The sequence below is a fragment of the Periplaneta americana genome, chromosome 14 (genome assembly GCF_040183065.1).
Source record: "Periplaneta americana isolate PAMFEO1 chromosome 14, P.americana_PAMFEO1_priV1, whole genome shotgun sequence".
NCBI classification, from domain to species: Eukaryota; Metazoa; Arthropoda; class Insecta; order Blattodea; family Blattidae; genus Periplaneta; species Periplaneta americana.
The window spans coordinates 112,440,266-112,454,309 of NC_091130.1; the positions used below are offsets into that span (position 1 = coordinate 112,440,266).

A 14,044-nucleotide genomic window follows, 5' to 3' on the forward strand; every position below is an offset into this window, starting at 1 on the left:
CAGCGTGCAGTCAGCAGCCAGCGCGAGCGCTACGGCAATCAAAGATAGCCGTATACAGTTACGTAGAGCGACGAGTGCCGTTCACAAGCGTGCGGCCAAGTGTACTCAAGCGGACGGGGACATTTTTTAAAATGTGTTGTAAACTGTCCAAGACTGTAAATTAGGATGCAAAATTGAACTGCAAATAATTAAGTCGGTGGAAGTGGTGTGATTTGTAATAATTGTTGTGACAAGTGCGTAAGAATAATGTAATTTTCTAGTTAAAAATAGAAAAATATGTCCGTATGAAGCAATTAAGGAGTTCACAGCACACTTTTAGCTTCACAATACTTGTCAATTAAAGAAATGATACTTCTGAATGGTTCATTCTCTATTTGTATTACTCTTTTACTTTCAAACTAAAGAAAAAACGTATTTGACATACACCTTTAAATTAGTGTAACTCTGAAAATATTGAGAATAGGAACTATGATTACATGACATTGTTTGCTCAAAATGTCTTCAGAAATAAGGTCCGTAAAGGACGGTAAATTCTCGTGAATCACTCTGTACTTAAAATAAAAGAAACTGGAAAAACTTCTGAATGCTTCATTCTTTATTATTGTATTATTCTTTTATCTTCAAACTAAAGAAAAAACGTATTTGACAAAAAACTTTAAATTAGTGTAACTCTGAAAGTATTGAGAATAGGAACTATGTTTACATTACATTTTTTGCTCAAAATGTCTGCAGAAATAGGATCCTTAAAGGACGGTAAATCCTCGTGAATCACCCTGTATTTAAACTAAAAGAAACTGGAAAAACTTCTGAATGCCTCATTCTCTATTAATATATTATTCTTTTACCTTCAAACTAAAGAAAAAACGTATTATACAAACAAATTTAAATTAGTGTAACTCTGAAAATATTGAGAATAGGAACTATGTTTATATGACACTTTTTGCTCAAACTGTCTTCAGAAATAAGCTCCGTAAAGGACGATAAATTCTCGTGAATCACCCTGTATTTAAAATAAAAGAAACTGGAGAAACTTGTGAATGCTTCATTTTCTATTATTGTATTATTCTTTCACCTTCAAACTAAAGAAAAAGTATTATACAAACAACTTCAAATTAGTGTAACTCTGTAAATATTGAGAATAGGAACTATGTTTATATGACATTTTTTGCTCAGAATGTCTTGAGAAATAAGCTAAATCCTCGTGAATCAGTCTGTATTTAAAATAAACGAAACTGGATAAAGACTACAAACGTGTTTAACTTATTCATTAATTTGTATTGTGTTCTTTGCAGTCTATTTCCAATTTGAATTAGAAGGTCGGTAACGGCAATCACGTAGGTGCAGTAACTTTTGAGAAGAATTTTTAACTGTCATAAACAAGACATTATAATATAAAACCAAAAAAAAAAAGGAATGGAATCCGTGCCAAAAGTATTTCAGGATTTAAACAAACCTTTCTGATGAAATAAATTTCCTTACTTACTTACTTACTGGCTTTTAAGGAACCCGTAGGTTCATTGCCGCCCTCACATAAGCCCGCCATTGGTCCCTATCCTGAGCAAGATTAATCCATTCTCTATCATCATATCCCACCTCCCTCAAATCCATTTTAATATTATCTTCCCATCTACGTCTCGGCCTCCCTAAAGGTCTTTTTACCTCCGGCCTCCCAGCTAACACTCTATATGCATTTCTGGATTCGCCCATACGTGCTACATGCCCTGCCCATCTCAAACGTCTGGATTTAATGATCCTAATTATGTCAGGTGAAGAATACAATGCGTGGAGTTCTGTGTTGTGTAACTTTTTCCATTCTCCTGTAACTTCATCCCTCTTAACCCCCAAATATTTTCCTACGCGCCTTATTCTCAACACCCTTAACCTATGTTACTCTCTCAAAGTGAGAGTCCAAGTCTCACAACCATAAAGAACAACCGGTAATATAACTGTTTTATAAATTATAACTTTCAGATTTTTTTACAGCAGACTGGACGATAAAATCTTGCCAACTGAATAATAACAGGCATTTCCCATATTTATTCTGTGTTTAATTTCCTCCCGAGTATCATTTATATTTGTTACTGTTGCTCCAAGATAATAAATTTCCTATAGAATAGTATAATAAATTGAAACTCGTTTATTTTTCATTGTTACAGCACCACCTTTCGGACAGCCAGCAAGTCCTGCTGAAGAACGTGAACCTCAAAGCCAGCGGCATGTACCGGTGCGAAGTGTCTGCGGAGGCTCCCTCGTTCACGTCTGTCCACGGCGAAGGTCGGATGGAGGTCGTGGGTAAGTCATCTTCGTCATAGATCTGATTTACTGCTTATTTAATTAGCCTGTATTAATTACTGATGTAATTAAACGCCAATTGCATTCATGATGGGACAACCTCGAAGAGAATGCTGAATTGAATGACAGATAGCTCCAGGGGAATTGAGATCTATTCCCTCAGCAGGCTCCTGTACACAATTTATCTACACAGTAATAAAATTAGATGTTTCCTGCAGCATATCCTCTCCGATATATGTGTTAAATTGCGAAGTGAAGCTCTTTTCCTCCTCTAGTGCTGTCCTATTTTGTTATGTACGGTTAATTATAAAAACGTGCTCTTTAAAATACAGATTATAATTTATTCACTGCTCATTAAAGTAACACACAATGTTCTGAGTAATTAATTATAATAATTACGCGCAACAAATCTCTGAAGCTGCTATATTACACAGAATTTATTTCATTTTTACAGTTAATGTAACACTATTACAAATCTCATTTACGAACTATGCTTGTGAATCTGATTTCATATTTCGTAATGCTTCATTAGTCTTAATACCATTGTTATTGAACAGTGAAGGAGTCAGAGGTCTGCATAGGACGTTTTCGCTCGAGCGCCAATAGCATAATCCGATAGGTAGCGCACATGCATGATGGGTAAAATTGTCACGAGCGATAAATCCTCGAACGGTATAAGCCGAGCGTCAGACATTCGTTCTTGTTACAGTGATGAACTGTGTAGTAACATCATAGATGTTTATCATTTCAAAACTTTGCAGTGTTTAACTAACCTCTCCATAGTACAACTATAACTTGCTTTAAAATGTAATATAAATGTTGTAGGTAAATGTGTGTGTGTGTTTTTTTTTCCCCACACAGGAGTGATTTTGTTTTTGCCATATCTGATAGATGTTATTGGATGTAAATGTAATTATTATAAACGGAGAAAACAATCACAGTAATGCAAGTTTTCTAGTAACAGTTGTGCAGCATGATTATTCGTTTTATTATATTTTCTGTGACGTTATCTCTGTATTAATATTGTTATTAATCTACTCCTATATCAATAATAATTTGTAAAACGTTTCTACATTGTCGCAGTATATAGGCGGAACATTATGTATGAACCTATCATATTATATATGTGGTAAATCAAATATTGAATAATTATTAAGTAGCAATAATAACTGTATATCGAAGTTTTTCATACTATTTTATTCATAACTTCATGTTCCTGTTTTGGTACGTTCCATTGACTGTTCCATTAAAAGTTTGTCGTAAACGCAGAAAATAAAGCCTTATTTTTACCGTGTGAGCAAAACATATATGTATTTTATCTGTCGCCTTCCATACAAGATAAGACATGTCGGTGAGATGACCTTGCACTGTGCTTCTATCTATTACGAGCGTATCACGACCGATCGTATCTCACTCGAGGATGCGACGACTCGACCGAGTTCAAGCGAGCGATTTAATTCCAATGCAGCACTCTGGAAGGAGTGTTTGATAGAATTAATAAAACCGGTATCATGAAGTGCACACATATGCCAGGCAAACTCAGTTGGATGGGAAAGTATGACGTCAACCTCACTCAAAACTTTTAGACACGACTGACGTCCATACATCGCTCTCAATCAAAAACTTGCTTCAGTGGCGGGTAGTACAGATCTCGTGTTGTAAAAATAATCACTACTTTGAACGTAAATTAGGATAAGATTGATAAGTCCACACACAAACTATTGAACATTTATCTATTTAGTGATTGACTGATCGCAAACACCTCTTGTTTTGCACTAAAGTATCAAATTCGGATGGATTGTGTTAGTACATAGACGTAGAGAAAAGACGACAATCGTTTAACCTCGAGCAGCTGATTTAGGCTATACTGATTCATTAAAAAAAATACTGTTCATAGAAATATTGATAAATTCCATTCCACCCATATTTCACAATTAAAGACGTTGTAGGATTTATCATCCTAATTATGTTATTAACAATCTTATCAGTATATATTCTAGGAGATCCAGATAATTTTACCCCAGCAAATCCTTTAGTAACTCCAGTCCATATTCAACCAGAATTATATTTTCTATTTGCATATGCCATTCTATGATCAATTCCAAACAAACAATATATCGATACAGACACTGCAATTATAAAACTGTAGCATTTTTCATGTTAGCTTACATTTCTATTGCTAATAACTAGCATATAAATCTCGACCACTTTCCCCTAATGTTTTAATGAAACTGTTGGCAACAAACTATTCAACCATTTTGTCATTTACAAATGAAGAGTTTGCGGGAAAAACGATGAATGTCACGTTTCTGATAAGGATTAGATAATGATCTAATTGAGTCTATAACTGGAAGATGTAATGCTGTTTCTATAGAAAATAAAGGAAAGGATTACTGTACTCGTGGTGATAATTCTCCTTTTTACTATTTTTCATAAGAACAACATTAAATTTCGTAGTGATCCATTGAATTAGATAATGACATCAATCTTAACAAAACTGTGACATTCATCGTTTTTCTCGCGAACTCTTCAAACTTAAACATTGCAAAATAAAAAAAATTCCATAAAATAAGCAACGAAACAATTTTACATTATTAGAATAGAATAGAATAGAATAGAATGGAACAGAATAGAATATAATAGAATAGAATGTTTTATTTTCGCATGGCCTTCTCTTCCACTCAACCAGCTTTACTCGATACAATACATATTTAAATTACGAATATTTACAATACACTTAAAAAATTCTCCAGCAATATTCTTCAGTTAAGTTTTAACGGCTAGTACATGTTTATTTAAATTTGTATAAACCTACAAGATAAAGTAATAATTTATGAGCTATATGCAATATGTAAAGAATTATAATTAAGTTGAGATAGCTAGTAAAATGATGAGAATTAATTTAACATAAGTTTACTAGAACTATCTTATAGAGAGAAAGATATAAATCTAAAATATATTTATATAATGGGAATATTAATGTAATGAAATTTTGCCATTAGAGGTTTTGTATTCTATTTAGAGAAATTAATGGTAATAATAAGAATGGACATATGTTAGTTTCATTATAAGTAACAAATTGTCGTTGTTCCTGCAATAACTCCTATGTGACATATTTATAAATTTTCAGATTTTTGCTCAATTAAATAACTTAAATAGTGATACAGCAAATAATAAAATCTCCTATATGTAATTATATTTCTATGTTTCGAAAATGTAAGAATTCACAGTCTATGTACGGCTGCCATAGGATGAATAAATGTGTTTTTTCTTCCTACTGAAAACTTTTATATTTTGCACATAGGAGTTATTGCAGGAACAATGACGAAATATTAATCAGTAATTAATCTGTTACGTAAGAATTTATGTAATTTTGACTTTAATGAAGTTATTGTCCAACAACCTTTTACATCACTCGGAAGCGAGTTTCAATTTCTAGAAACTGAAAAAGTTTAGGATGAAGAATATAAAGATATATACATCTTGATTACACACCTTTTAATACTGTATCACTTCGGAATATGTATGATACCACACAGGAGTATACAAACTCAAATGTAACACTTGCAACAACTTCTACATAAGACAGACAGGCAGCTCATTTCAAACACGTTACAAAGAACACATCACAGCCATAACAAAATTACAAAACACCTCCACATATGCAGAACACATCACAAATGCCAACCACACCTACAGAGACATCAACACAGACATGGAAATACTGCACATCCAACCAAAATGCCAGAAACTCAATACACTAGAACAATATGAAATATACAGACATACGAAAACACACCCCAACGATATTCTCAACACAACTCAATTTCAAAACACATACACTCTTTGACTCTACACTACGAACGCACCCTCACAGGCAACAAGAGGCGCCAAGACCAACAACGACCAGTTCTGAAGATGGCCCAAAATTGATCGAAACATGTTAACAAGGTAGGCTGCGTTAAAATTTAACACAATAAAGTTCTTATCATACATATTCCGAATATAAAGATGTCTTATTACGTACCTGTAAGTTTGTTTTTCCCATGGGTAGCATTTAAATGACGTCTTATACTCGTATTATAATGCCGTATACAGTATAACGAAATTCAAGGAAACTTAATAGGCAATTACCTTTACTATATCATTTAACAACAAAATCCATTATGATGGTGTTCATTATATCGATATTTGACTGTATTCTCTTCCCTAGCATTCATTTTTAATGTCCGTACGGTTACAAACGTTTCTCTTCTATCGCCTCTAAAATGTTCCTGTCAACCTGCATAATTTCCTTTATCTATTATTTCCAATTTTATGTTTTCTGGATATCCGCTGTGACATCCTACAGGAGTCCATTTATACCACCATTAATCTCTCGGCTAGCTGTCGGTTGACGGTCCATTTTCGACCTCGTACATCGAAGTAATATGTAACAGTGCCTGAAATATTAACACCTTAGTTCAATGTAAAATATTCCTACTCTGTAAAATACAGTTTTATCATACCGTCAAATTACCCTTCTTTTTATTTCAAAATTTCTTGTTGATTTTTTTTCCAATTGAACATTTAAAATATTCAATTTTTTTTAAATTTAATCTATGGACCTATCACATATTAACCGTTGATTTTTTTATTTTAGTTGGTTATTCAACGACGCTGTGTCGACTACTAGGTTATTTAGCGTCGATGAGATTGGTGATAGCGAGGTAATATTTGGCGAGATGAGGCCGAGGATTCGCTATAGATTACCTTCCATTCATATTACGGTTGGGGAAAACCTCGGAAAAAAACCCAACCAGGTAATCAGCCCAAGCGGGGATCGAATCCGCGCCCGAACGCAACTTCAGACCGGCAGGCAAGCGCCTTAACCGACTGAGCCACTCCGGTGGTTCTAAACGTTGTTCCATATCCTTTGCCAAGTACCCAGTTCTGTTAAAGTTTATCTGTAATCCTCACTTAATACTTACATTTTTCTTTCAATATCCTTATGATGTAGACTATGTATGAGTCGGTTAGAGTCACAACTCCCATGCTCAAAAAAATGAAAAATTGAGATACCATTATATTCCCATGCTGTTATCTGCGTAGAAAAGATTCAGAGGTTAATTTGTCACATTTCTTACATGATGTTTGAGTAAACAGGCGACAAACTTCCCGATTTCTGTCAAAAGTCTCATGATCCACTGGATCTTGTGAGTTCTGTTGTACAGCGCTTCACGACCAATCACCGATCAGAATTTCCCTCCCGCTTCTCCACTTCTTGTTGTATAGAATAGGGTTGTGAATTAGTATTTTGCATGTGGCTTGTTATTTTTATAAATATCAGTGAATTTAGCGGCTGTAATTGAACATTTTTTAAACGTAATAGTATGGAAAAGAACGTATCACCTTTTGGAGAGAGAGGACGACCACGGAAATGTATAGCAGTTCCAGAAATAACGAAAAGAAACCAGGCCAAATTAGCAAGGTTAATATTCTTTTCTGATTCTGCTTGGCTCCTACTAAATTAAGCAGAGCCGAATGTTTTATCACAATTACAATATATTCAAGTTCTACATACCATTGATGGTGACGTGAATAATAATCAACTGGACAATACTGAACATATGTCCGAATTGATGAAACCCGATCTTAATCTTGTTATATAAGGGAACGTAGAAACGAAAATTTGAGTTTTGATAAAATTCATAATCAGTATTCCTTTTATAGATTGTAAATTGAGGGTTCGACTCAAATAAGGAGAGAACCCGCTTTTCTAGGAAAATTTAGTTTTTTTCTCATCTCTTGAATGTTGTGTAATAATTGCAATAACTCTGAAAATAGCTAGCCCATTGGAATTTGAATTTCTACCATAAATTCTCAGACAGTTCTGAGAATACCTAATTTCCCTATTCCAATATTGGTGACTTATCCTTCTCTCTGACTGGACCCTTCAATTTATACTGTATTATATTATTTTGTACAAAGTACTCAACTGAAGAATTTAATAATTGGACACCTGTTCGTTTACACTGAATTTAAAAATGTGCTTGAGGTAATGCTCTTGTGTAATATTTTAATTTGTTACCCAACTGGTCACTTTCTAAACTCACATGTTCCAAACGAAGCACTCTCAGAACACTCATGATCCAAAGGTCATTGTCAAAACTCGTATGATCCATAATTTAAAGCTAAATAACTTTTACTCCTGTATAAATAAATACGGTTACAAATCTGAATAGTAGTTTTTAATCATTGCTCTTTCATTTATTAACCTTTATTGTGAAGAAAATGGGCTCCAAGTATTATAAATATGTTTTCCCTCATTTGTGAAAATTTTCATTTTTGGAAGAAGTGAATTGTGACTCTAACCGACTCGTATGATGCATCATCCGAAGTTATCCGATTTCCTCCCAAATGCATAGCCCATTCCCTCCCGAAAAAAGATACACGTCTATTCCCTCTCATCTGAAATCGACTTCACGGAGGTCATGGGTCAATTCCCTCCCTCCCATCTGAAATGGAAACACAACTTCTCGTTCCACTTACAGACTGCGGACTGTCATAAGTTCAAATTAACACCCGTGGGTTTGCGTTTAGCAGAATTCCGAATTATATCTCGGTTCAGGATATCCAACCTAACACATTCATGGTTATAGTCAATATTTCGTTCAATCATTATTTCTGTATTTGAATCAGTTTTAATGAAGCACTTACACGTTTTTCTTCATGCATGTCCATCTTTGTACACCGTCCTTCAATGTTTTCTGAAAACTGAATTTAAATCCATTTTATAAAATTAAGTCCTTTTCCTTCGCACTTAAAATGTTCGTTACCTCAGTCATAGTAGTACGCGAAAGTCATGAGCAACCCACTGTTATAAATCTTAATTTTTATTTTTTAGTCAAACCAGATACATCATTTTAATCTATAGTCTTTTCTGTCACTTTTCAACACAGTCTCTATTTCTTTGCACACATTTTCCCCATCGTTCTGTAAGTTTGAAAATCCCCTTGCTGTAGAAGTCCGTTTAATCTTCCCGAAGACACTGCCGCACTGCTTTCTGGATGTCCTCCAGCGTCTCGTAACGTTGGCCTCGCAGCTGCTCCTTAACAGAATCGAAAAGATGGTAGTCGGAGGGTGCCAAGTCGGGACTGTAGGGAGATTGCGGAAGAGTTTCCCGTCCAAATGTTCTGATTTTCTCCACGGTGACACGATCAGTGTGAGGCCACACGTTATCGTGTTGCAGGATGATATTCTTTCCAGGGCGTTTCTCGCGCAATGCACGACGGAGCTTCAAAACTTTCTGAATATAACGGACAGCATTTAGAGTCTGTCCAGGATCAAGAAATTCAACCAAAATGCATCCCAGAACTCATCAACTCTTTCCTTGTTGCGTTCCGTCGAGGCAGTTCGAGGGCGACCGCTACGAGGCTCTTCTTGGATGCTCGTGTTCCCATTTTCGAAATGTTTCATCCATCTCCTAACACTGCTGGCGCAAATGCACACATCTCCGTATGCACGCTGAAGTCTGAGGTGAATTTCAGCAGCAGATTTTTCTTCCTTAACAATGAATTTAATGACAGCACGCTGTCGAAACGAACCATCGTTGTCGACAATTTTGCAAACATTGTCTGTGGTCACATGATAGAAGTTAATGACGTCACAATATGTCAATACATGGTGTAAAGTCTGTAGATTATGATCATATAATCGTTTTTGTTACATCGTTGAAATTGAAATTATAGCAATGTGTTGCTCATGACTTTCAGTACGACTCTCTATAACTAACCTAATGCAACCATATTAACATCTGTATACTAAATGTGGACACTGCTACAAAGCAAGCATAGAACTATTGCGCTATAAGCGAACAGCGCATGCAGAAACAAAAACAATCATAGTGCGTTCACAAAATATTATTACTTCGTGTTAAGCAATCACGAGGCAAGAGGGCTGTTTGTATATATAAATAAAATTTAGCCGGGAGGGAATGGGGATGTTATTATCTTAGACTTTAATCGACCGGGAGGGAACTGCCGGGAGGGAATGGAAATGTTATTATCTTAGGACTTTAATCGACCGGGAGGGAATTGGGCTATGGAAATTGACTGCGGGAGGGAAATGACCCACACCTGCATTATCTATATCCTGTGTGATCACTACGCCTACCTGACTGTTCGAAAATACTGTAATAACTTACTTACTTACTTATGGCTTTCAAGAATCCAGGAGGTTCATTGCCGTCCTCACATGAGTCCGCCATCGGTCTCTATCCTGAGCAAGATTAATCCAGTCTCTACAATCATATCCCAGCTCCCTCAAATCCATTATAACATTAAACTTCCATCCACATCTCGGTCTCCCAAAAGGTCTTTTTCCCTACGGCCTCACTCTATATGCGTTTCTGGATTCGCCCATACGTGCTACATGCCCTACCCATCTCAAACATCTGGATTTAATGTTCCTAATTATTTGAGGTGAAGAATACAATGCGTGCAGTTCTGCGTTGTGTAAGTTTCTTTATTCTCCTGTAACTTCATCTGTCTTAGCCCCAAATATTTCCCTAAGCACCTTATTCTCAAACACCCTTAGCCTCTGTTCGTCTCTGAAAATGAGAGTCCAAGTAATAAATTACGTTAGCTTGGCTTAGTTTAGTATATTAACACAATTAGAAGGTTTAGTGAGGAGACATTTATTTCTTGTACGAGCGATTATTGGGGCCTATTGACACGTTAGATTGAAGAATCTGTGTTCTGGTTTTAATCCTCCTGTCTACATTTTCTTGTAAGTTATTTTTTTTTAATTTGAACGAGCTACCGTTATTGCGTAGGTGTCTGTCTACTCTGTAATATTACGCTAATCCCAACGATTGGCACATTTCCCCTCCCACAGCTGCCACCAAGTTAAGGCACGCTGCGTGTCAAAGGAGTAAGCACGCAACCCACATGCCTCCTTCGCACATTGGCGACCGATGATCGGAGAAATATTGATGATATGAAATGGATAAATGTTAACATAATGCCTAGGCTATATTGGAGGAATGCGAGAATGACGAGCAAAACCTTCAACTCTGACCTTGTCTGCCACAAGTGTTACTATTGATTTTTTAATGAAAAATGCCAAGTCAGATCAGGACCGCCTATGTCACAAGCTCATAGTCTAGACCACGCAGAAACTTAAACATTCTCCAGTTCATAGTAATATCACAGTCTAGTACAGGCATGTCAATTGATGCCCACAGGAGCAAGCGCGCGCTTTAGAGCCCAGGAGAGCATGAGCGCTTTACAGCGGAAAGGAAAGAGACAGACGAAAGAAGTGATAGGCTAAATGCCGCTTGGTCGAGCTGTATTCAGGGATGGCCAGCACTGATTCAATAGATAAAGGGAAGAGAACTTATTAAAACTGTATCCATGTTAATCTTTAGATTTGCCTGAGAAGTATAAGTGCATTATAAGAATGTAAGTTTTAATTTTAATGCTCATTTTTCACAAGTTTAATTTTTTTATTCAAAAGAAATATTTTCTCAACTTGTATAGAAAAGTGAAATTTCAGGTATAGGCCTATTTATTTAGTAGTCTTACAGAATGTTTCCGTAAATCTAATATACAGTATATACGAGGGCTATTCATAAAGTAACTTCCGTTTATTTTTCAAAAACCTGTGAATGATGTTACAGGATTGGGTTACAATACGTTTGAAAGTATACACTCTAATTTATTTTTCCACATAGTTTCCAGTCACATTGAGACATTTTTCGTAGCTTTGACGAGCATTGAAATTCCGCAATCGTAGAATTCGGCCGCCTGCAACTGAAGCCAGCTTACGACGCTGGTTTTCAACTCTTCGTCATCGTCAAAGCGCTTCGAGCCAAGCCACGTCTTCATGTGCATGAAGAGATGGTAATCGCTAGGCGCAAAATCTGGGCTACAGGGAGGATGATCCAATACTTTCCAGTTGAACTCTTGCAGTTTGGTCGCAGTACGACGCGCTGTATGCGGCCGGGCGTTGTCATGCAGGAAAATCACCCCAGAGCTCAACATGCCACGACGTTTGTTTTGAATGGCCCTTTTCAAGTTTGTTAATGTGTTACAGTAACGCTCAGCGTTAATTGTGGCATTCCTCTCCAAGAACTCCACTAGCAAAATTCCTTTTGTGTCCCAGAAGACAGTTGCCATGAGTTTCGTCGTGGAAAGTGTTTGGCGACACTTTGTAGGTTTTTTTTCGGCGAGTGAGTGTGGCCCCACTGCAGTGATTGAAGCTTTGTTTCTGCATTCACATACCGCACCCAAGTCTCATCTCCTGTCACAATCAGATCGAGAAAAGCATCACATTTTGCGCCTAGCGATGACCATCTCTTCATGCACATATAGACGTGGCTTGGCTCGAAGCGCTTTGACGATGACGAAGAGTTGAAAACCAGCGTCGTAGGTTGGCTTCAGTCGCAGGCGGCTGAATTCTACGATTGCGGAATTTCAAAGTTCGTCAAACGCTACGACAAGTGCCTTAATGTGAATGGAAACTATGTTGAAAAATAAATTAGAGTGTATACTTTCAAACGTATTGTAACCCAATTCTGTAACGTCATTCACAAGTTTGTAAAAAATAAACGGAACTTACTTTATGAATAGCTCTCGTACGTATTACTGAAGATTGTCTATTGAAAATTTTGAAAATATTCGCATGGAAATTGTTTGTAAGGAAATGAATTAACAAAGCAACTACTGTTACATCATAAGCAAAAGATACGTGCCCATGTGTTGTAAAAATTTCAGCTCTATAGCTTCAGCAGATTTCGAGAAAATAATTTAATATTCTGATGATAGGAAGTTGCTCACAAATATCACCTTAAAAGCATAATGCGATAAGAGTTTTGTTATGTAATATTAGTTACACTTAAAACATATACAGTACCTAGGTAACTTTGCTTTGTATTGTAATATTGTTTTGATTACTTCATTGATTACTTTTGTAAGGCTAAAAATACCACCAATATAAATTCCAACTTATCATGTCATACTCAATCTCTTTCTTTGGAATATCACTTTCTTTATGAATGATGTGTTTCATCCACTTAATACACCATAATATTACACTACTATGGAATTTAAGTGAATATTCCTTCTTAACTCTCTATTATGTTATTAAGATTTAAAACACAAGTGCAATATTAAGAAATCAGTGTTAGTACTTTTGTTTTACAGACAATACAGATAATATTAAACAGAAAGAAGCCATATAAAAATAACGACATAAAATTTCACGTTCCGTTTGAAGTTTGTGCACCACTGTTTTCTTAATCCAACAGGTTACTTATTCATATACACAACCCTTCCTCTTACCATACTTAGCGCTTGCTGCCCGCGCACGACGTCAAGGTCAGAAAAATGCGCTTACTTTGACATCACTGGTCTAGTATATACAGTCACGAAGCTTAAGTTGTTGAGGTTGCTAGGAACAATAGACTGTGCAGGTGCTATTTCGCGTTGTCTTTAATGAGGCGATAGTAGCGATTCTAGTGGTTAGCAACTATCTATGGATTCATATTTATTACATATTGAGCTTCGTGACTAAATATATTTGACTGTGGTAATATTTTCTGAGCTTTTGAACACACTATGGGAACGTTATCAATTGTAGTAACTCAATTCACATTATTCAAAGTAATGCCACAGAGTGCTATGTAATTTGTACAGGACAGTGAATAACAAATTGATTGAACGTTTCCTCAAATCGCAGTAAAAATATTCGTATGATTTCTGAAGTCACG

General features: G+C 36.0%; 1 protein-coding gene across 1 annotated transcript in view; it reads left to right on the forward strand.

Moving 5' to 3' along the window:
• The window catches only part of LOC138713678 (uncharacterized), a 344,968-nt gene that overhangs the window by 227,581 nt on the left and 103,343 nt on the right, over nt 1-14,044 (forward strand). Inside the window, exon 4 of the mRNA XM_069845950.1 lies at nt 2,157-2,292. Within this exon, the coding sequence (XP_069702051.1) occupies nt 2,157-2,292 (136 nt within the window). The remainder of the gene's footprint in view (nt 1-2,156; nt 2,293-14,044) is intronic.